Raw genomic sequence first — 8,093 nt, forward strand, 5'->3', positions numbered from 1 at the left:
TGCTTTGGAATGTAGTGAAGTAAAAGTAAAAGTTGCTCAAAATAAAACTACTCCAGTAAAGTACAGATACTTGAAAAATGTACTTAAGTACAGTAACGAAGTAAAGCTACTCCGTTACTGTCCACCACTGTTAATAAATAACATTAAATATTAACAGAGCGTCTTGTCCAATCACGTAGTTCTACGATCTGAAAAATGTGTTGCTGCACGAGGGTGTGCAGCAAACATCTAACCAATCAGTAAGCCCATACCCAGGAAAATCAACCAATCAAAATCATCCTCGCGGCCATGTCAGTTTCACGGAAGTTGACGTTGCTAACGCCAGTGGAAACATCTCTAATCATAGCCATCATTTATAGTGATGATAACACATCATTAACCGGTAAGTAATGTCTGAAACTTTGCGTCTTGTTTTATAAAGTACGTAGTTTTCAGCCGGTTTTATGGTTTGTTGTTTTTGTTTTTCTGTAAAAACGCAATAATAATCTCATGACTCGTCATGAACTGCTATAATGTGATATTTCTGCTGTCAGCTGGACAAATATATTGTTCTGCAATATTACAAGTATTTACTTTGTGCGTTAAATATTAAAGTTATAATACTATTTCAATGCCAGTGTTTAAGCTATGGCATATGGGAGAGCTGTACGTCAAATACAGGTTGAGGTGTTTTCAAAGATTAAACGACTATGTTTGACCATTTTGCTCTTATCTTCAGATAATGGAACAACATGAGAGATGGTTAAAAATGTGGTGACAAATCACTTGATTTAAAACTGTTTCATAAACTGTCAAACCCCCAAGAGCCACCTGGCTCGCATTATAGACTGGAAAAAGATTATAATAAACCTCATTGAACAGTTTAATGCTTAACCTTCTTTTTACGTTTCACACAGGTTTTCACAGAGTGTTTTGCAAGAATGTTGGAGACGTGGCCTGTGAAATCTGGAGCCCTTGATTGATGGCAGCTCTAGCGGTGTTCCGTCATGCCTGCAGCGGTCCTCTGCTCTGGGGCTGGGGACCCGTTCTGTTTGGTCTGCTGGGGTCTGTATTTGTTCTGCTGCTGCCTTTAGCAGGAATAGAGGATCAATGCTGTGCCACGCTGAAGGGTCTTGCTCTTCTGCGCTGCCAGCTGTGGGGTGGTGTCCAGCAGCCTGTCGTGCACACCACCAGCCTGACAGTCCCTTTCACTGCACTAGACCTCCTGCCACAGAAAGTCAAGCCCAGTAAAGGTACAGTTGAAGCTGCAGTTGACTTTGTGTTGCTCAGTGTCTTCTTTTTAAATTGGTTATTGCCTTTCTAAAGTGCATTCATTTATGCATGTTATTCTAAATGAAAACTTTTATACTTTATCATCTTATATCTTCATCTTGTCCTCCTGGGACCCAGACATAGAGTTTTGTCCTCTGTAGAGGACATTGTTTTAGCAAATTTCTCTGAGACCACATGGCCACGCTTTTAAGTCTGAATGCCCTGTTTCGAGCACATTCAGGGCTTATAACAAAGAATTGAAAGTTTAATCATGACAACACCTCCTCCTTGGTCTTTAAATGTGACAGACATTTACTATATGACTAAATTCAGCACTCTTATGGAAATATGATAATATTGTGAAATTATAATTTAAAACTGACAAATTTTCTTATGAATTCAAAGGAGAATATGGCTTTCTGTTGTGAAACATGCATCAATTTCATATATGTTTATCCTTTATAACAGACACTAGGACATTCTTCATTCATTCTTCATTCTTCTATGAAATATGAGATATTAAGTGAAAAAGTTTATTTTGTTATAATACTTTTTTTTTTATTACATGTTGCCCAAAAAATACATGAATATGCAAATCAGAGACAATTAGTAGATGCGTTGATTTATAATAGGAAAACCCAGCCTTATGTCTCTCGTACAGTAGTACAGTTTGACTTATTCTCCTTAGTGGCCAAAGTTGGAATCATACTCATTAGATTATGCTCATTAAAGCTCATTGCAAACAGGTTTACATGCAATTTACTGTATCATTAATTTACATTAAACAGATAAAATTATGTCAAATAATTAAAAATGAAACTTACTTTCAAGCATTAATATATACCGAGTATGCATCTCCCAGCTGGAATGTCATAGAGTGAACCGCTGACCATCTGTTTGTTTACAGAGACTCAGCTGGAGGCAAAGGCAGCTCTCCAGCAGGCTTTGGAAATGAAGAAAAATGGCAAGAGGGAGAAGGCTCATAAGCTGCTCATCCACGCGCTCAACATGAACCCAGAGTTTGTGGAGGCGCTCACTGAATTGGGCACCATACTGGAGGAGGAAAAAGACGTTGTCCAAGCAGACCACCTGTACACCAAGGCCCTCGCCATCTCGCCCTGTAACGAGAAGGCTCTGGTGAGCAGGGATCGCACGCTGCCATTAGTAGAGGAAATAGATCAGCGCCATTTTGGGATCATTGATGGAAAGGTACGACGTCTCATGTCTATACCCAAAGGCAACTCTGCTTTGCGTCGAGTCATGGAGGAAACCTACTACCATCATATTTACCACACCGTAGCTATCGAGGGCAACACGCTCACTCTGTCCGAGATTCGCCATATTATTGAGACCAGATATGCTGTACCAGGAAAGAGTCTACAAGAACAGAACGAGGCCATTGGTGTCGATGTAGCCATGAAGTACATCAACACCACCCTGCTGTCCCGCGCTGGAGCAATCACTGTAAACGACATCTTGGAGATACACAGACGGGTACTAGGCTACACCGATCCCGTTGAAGCCGGGCGCTTCCGTGCCAGCCAGGTGTTCGTGGGACATCACATCCCACCGCACCCGCAGGACTTGGACAGGCACATGCAGGAGCTGGCGCAGTGGTTGAACTCGGAGGAAGCGCTGAATCTGCACCCGGTGGAGTTCGCAGCTCTCGCGCACTATAAACTGGTTTACGTGCATCCGTTCGTGGACGGGAACGGACGGACATCCCGACTGCTCATGAATTTAATCCTAATGCAAGCTAGTTATCCGCCGATCACCATTCGAAAAGAGCAGAGGGCGGAGTATTACACCGCCCTGGATACTGCCAATGAGGGTGATGTAAGGCCCTTTATTCGCTTTATCGCAAAATGCACAGAAATGACACTCGATACGCTCCTGATAGCCACAACCGAGCATGCAGTTGGGCTGCCTGATGCTAGTAATCATGCCTGTATTGATTGTAAACACACCATACCTGTGCATAGCTGATGGATGCATGTTCGTAGATGCAATACGTTTGCATGTGGTGTATATCGAAGTGCCATATCAGCCTCTGTAACGAATCACTCTCCAACTTTATACTGCTAGCATGGGACCTACATGGACTTATTGTGTATCCATTTTAAGTCTGTGCATTTACTGTGTAGCTATATCCATTACAGATCCTTTGTTTCTTATTTTGAAATGTAGACCATTCAAAATGTCCTTATTTGAGCCTCTACTTTGTTGTCAGTTTTAACTTTCTTTTCCACTGAATGAACAGTATTAGGGCAGATCTTCAGATCCTTTAGCAACTAAATCCTTCTGCTTGTGAGTTAAAGATAATGTGTCTGTCTGTTGGGAACAGTATTCATACTCATACTTTTGTGATGTAAATCTCTATTCTTGGACTTTTTTTCTAGTCTCAAAAAGCAAGACCGAGTTAGTCTATTATGAAGTTTGCTTGTAAAAAGAACGGAGTGCAGTTCTTTAGTGATGATTTATGAGCGGAAGTATATGTTGTGAGCTCTACAGCTTGTTGGACACATTTCTCACTTTCAAGCTGGCAGGTTACAGCCAGGAAATGTCATGCTCAAAAATGAGTGTCTGCCAAACCCAGTTTGAGTAATAATTAACCTTTAGTAGTCAACCATTTTGTTTTGAATTTTGAGGTTCTTTAAAGTTTTGTTTAAAAGATAACTTTATTTTGAGATGTTACTTATATTTAAAATGTTAATAATAATAATAATATTCCATATGAAATGATTCTGATACATGATGCAAGGAACATTATAAATGCCTACAGCTGTTCAGAAGTTTATTTTGGGAAGATGTATAATTGATTACAGGAGTGTTGAAAGGTTTTATTAAGAATAATGTTAGGGATTTCAATTTTATTTTTTTGATTGACATTTTGAGTTTGCCACTATTGTCAAGCACTTTAATCTATTTAAAGATAACTTTAAACTATTTTACTACTTGTAAAAGGTATTTTATTATTGTAATAAATTATTGTGCAACTTCTCATTTCCTTCTAGTATTTGGTGGATCTTTTCATATGAAGGATAATAAACAGTACTCACTGTTGTGAAATACAGAACACGTCTGCTATACCCTTGACAAAAGATCAAAACAATCCATTTAGGATGATATGAGACCCTGGAGCACAAAACCAGTCAAGTCGCTGGGGTATATTTGTAGCAATAGCCAAAAAACATTGTATGGGTCAAAGTTATAGTTTTTTTCTTTTAAGCCAAAAATCATTAGGATATGAAGTAAAGATCATGTTCCCTTGAAGATATTCTGTAATTTCCTACTGTAAATAAATTAAAACTTTGATTAGTAATATGCTTTGCTAAGAACTTCATTTGGACAACTTTAAAGCCGATATTCTCAATATTTCGTTTTTTTTTTTTTTTTTTTTTTTTTTGTGCCCTCAGATTGCATTTTTAAAAATAATTGTCTCGACAAATATTGTCCTATCCTAACAAACCATACATCAATAGAAAGATTATTTATGCACCTATTATTATTATTATTATTATGCACAAAAATGTACGGTTATGACTGGTTTTTGTGGTCCAGGGTCACATATAGCTAAATACGGCTAAAACAAAATGAGATGTTAACACAAACATCACAAGTCCTATGTTTGACAACCACATACATTTAATTGCTTCATTAAACAATTCAGGCCTTAAAACAGAAAGGAAACCATATGACAACATTTTTTGAGCAAACACAGGAAATACAACAGGAACATTATTAGAAATAATTATGAGTGCCTAAAGATGACACTGATCGTGGTAAATAAAACGGCCAATCTATAATCAAACAATGATATAGTAAACCAAGAGGAAAGTACGCAATTTACCACATGTATACCATGTTTTCGTTATTTTTAATGTTTGAACAAGACATTGCAACAGCACGTTTTTTTTTCCTTTCCTTTTTTTTTTCTCAATCACTACTTTAGGCCACTGTGGTGATCAAACGCAAATATATAGAGCTAATTTTATTTTTTAGTTCAAAATATACAAACGTTTACAAAACCATGGCCAACCGTTGAGGGGCTGAGGAACGAGTCAAACACAACCAAAAGAACAATGCAGGAGGGAACTGCCTAGTGTATGACACTGCAGTTAAAACAAACTATTAACAATTTAATAGTGGATGAACTACACAAGTCCATCATAGCCATCAAAACCAGTAAATAATACTAAAATCCAGGACATTTTAGATGAAATATGTTGTGTGTATATATACACACACACACAATACAGTATAGGATGGGTTCACAGATGAACTCATAGTGGAAGGTTCTAGCGATATACAGCTGCATAGATTATTCAACTTCAGGGAAGGTCCCAATTGGTTCCCCATGCTCCTTAGCCAGTCCTTCAGTTTGAATATGACCGCACAAACAATTGTGATCTAAGGTGGTAGATAAGCTAAAATTCTAGATCTAGACTGAATGTTGAATTGTATCTGATTGTGGAGCACAAGCTTTAACCTTCAGACCATTATTGAGCACACAAGGTAAGGCAGGTTTACAAGCCGTGTCAGCAACTAAGCAAGATTTAAAAGGGCAGTACTTGGAGAAAATACAAAATGCATGAAGAAAAAAAAAAACAAAAAAAAAACTAGAATCTACTAATTTCCAGGACAGGACAGTGCACAGCTTTTAATTAAAGCAATGCAGTCTAAGAAACACAAAAGTTAAACCTCTCACTTGCTTGTGTTGATAGCAAGGTGCTGGATTTTTTTGCTGACGATCATCTATTACTCCATTTAGTCTTCATTTAGAGCTTTTTTGAAGACATTTATAACATAATTAGTTGTAAATCTAAACATGCGAGACTGTTTCAAATGGTCGTTGTACTGCAAATAAATTATTTATACAAGCAGTTCAGAGAATGTGTAAAATAAAGGTTTTGAACTTTATTTTTTTGTTGCCTTAGACAAGGCAGAGGTGCAGGACGCATCTACCGGTACATATTAACCACCCCAAAAGGGACCTACTGAGAAAAGAATCTGTGTTGAAACCTATTTTTTTAATACATCATGTATCTTCATATTAAATGTTCTTGCATATACCTTTTAAAACAATGATTCACATCGTTTTTTTTTTAACATCCTGTTAAAAAAATACTTGCTGACAAAATCTGAAATCTGTCCCCCCAAATCCCTTTCGTTATTATTAAGAAATAAAGAAAACAATATAGCGCACATCTCCATGGTTGAGGTGTTAAAACAGTTTTACTATATATATTGGGAGTGGTCATGTATTTACAGAAAGTAGGCTAAATTAAAACGCTGTGCCTCTGCCAGAATTTGTAAGGACACAGCATGGCTTTCTGTCAAAAGGCAGGTATTCTTCTTGTGTTATTTGCATACGGTTTCATTTCTTGAGGAGCATCCTGGCAAAGTCCTCATTGGACAGAGACTTAGATTGAGTGTCAAGGCTTGCGGTTCCAGGTCCTCCGTGCACTCCATCTGTCACTGTGGTATGTGCTGCAGAAACGGTGCCATTCTCTGCTTTGGCATCTGGAGTACTCTGCCGGTACAGAGAGCGTGGGAGCAGAGAGATCTGGGTGCGTCCTTTCCCTCTTCTGAAAAGATATAAAAATGTGTAAACAGAAAGAATTGATGTGTTTCAGTTAAATAGGATTATGAAGAAAACAAAAAGAAAAACTGAGGATATTCTGACATTGTCATAAATTGATATATGATAGTAGGGCCTAAAAATGTAACCACACTTCAGAAAGTTTCAGCTCGCCCTGTGTGTTGTTTGAAGGAGCTGCAGGGGTGACATCACGTCACAGGGTCTCTCTATCTCTCTGTGTAGCGTATGTGGCCAGATGTGTTCTCAGGTACCAATTGATTTAACGTGAATTGGTACTCCGTGTATATATATATATTTTGTAATCAAAGTGGAAATCACTTTACAAAATAATGCTAACTAGCGTTCTAATTTTTTGTATTCTATCGGTTTTATTTTCATTGGTTAGACTTAACACTAGCTTGCTCTTTTCTTTTTCTTTTCTTTTCTATTCTATCTGTTCTTTTTATTTAATTTTTTTAAAGCCCTTGCTACGTGTACTGTCACTGTGTTAAGCTAACTGAGACTTGTTGCAGCACTTGTATATCATTGTAGCTTTGGATAAAATGACTAAATGTTACTTAACTGACTGCTTCACTTCCACTTTAAATAAACAAACAGTTGGGTAACCAGATGTGTATTAGTATATTGGATCCATGCAGTTGGTCTTAAAGGGATAGCAGTCTAATTTACCTGCTACTGTCCATCATTATTAATGTTAATCACTCACTACACATGATTTAATCGCTTGGATCTTTAATAAGAATCATGTTCAAGACTATGATACAGTGTTTTATTTATACACTTTATAAAATTTCTGTAATATTTCTTAAATTTTTAGTATTTTATTATATTTATGTTCTATTGTGTTTGTAATTTGCTTCTTTGCTTCACTTTTTAATAACAAAAATACAATAAAATAAAAGTAGCTATATCGAGATATATATTGTTATAAAATTGATCATACCGTGAAATAGGATTTTGAGTCTATTGCCCACCCTAAATGACAACAGCCAACACTTTCACTTGAGTAAGTAGGTCTCTTGTCTGGCTTTAGTCTGTTGAATGGTGATTTAGCCTACGCGTTTCACCTAGGTGTAGACGCAATGCTATTAAGCAGTGTTTCTTAATCCTGTTCCTCATGACCCCCACTCTGCACATTTTGTACGTTTCTCATAAGCCCCTTTCACACTGCACGTCTGACCCGGCATATTGCCGGAACATTTCCAGGTCACCTTCTGTATGAATGCAAACACGTCCCGGG

General features: G+C 37.5%; 1 protein-coding gene across 1 annotated transcript; it reads left to right on the top strand.

The window, feature by feature from the left end:
- Positions 1-283: 283 nt before the first annotated feature.
- On the top strand, positions 284-3,422 carry LOC113096056 (adenosine monophosphate-protein transferase FICD). Its single transcript, XM_026261424.1, has 3 exons — positions 284-382; positions 897-1,232; positions 2,159-3,422. Exons 2-3 carry the CDS (start codon positions 962-964, stop codon positions 3,235-3,237), a joined length of 1,350 nt encoding a protein of 449 aa, XP_026117209.1. The 5' UTR covers positions 284-382; positions 897-961; the 3' UTR covers positions 3,238-3,422.
- The last annotated feature ends 4,671 nt before the right edge of the window (positions 3,423-8,093 follow it).

This window comes from Carassius auratus, unplaced genomic scaffold, assembly GCF_003368295.1.
Source record: "Carassius auratus strain Wakin unplaced genomic scaffold, ASM336829v1 scaf_tig00215867, whole genome shotgun sequence".
NCBI lineage: Eukaryota > Metazoa > Chordata > Actinopteri > Cypriniformes > Cyprinidae > Carassius > Carassius auratus.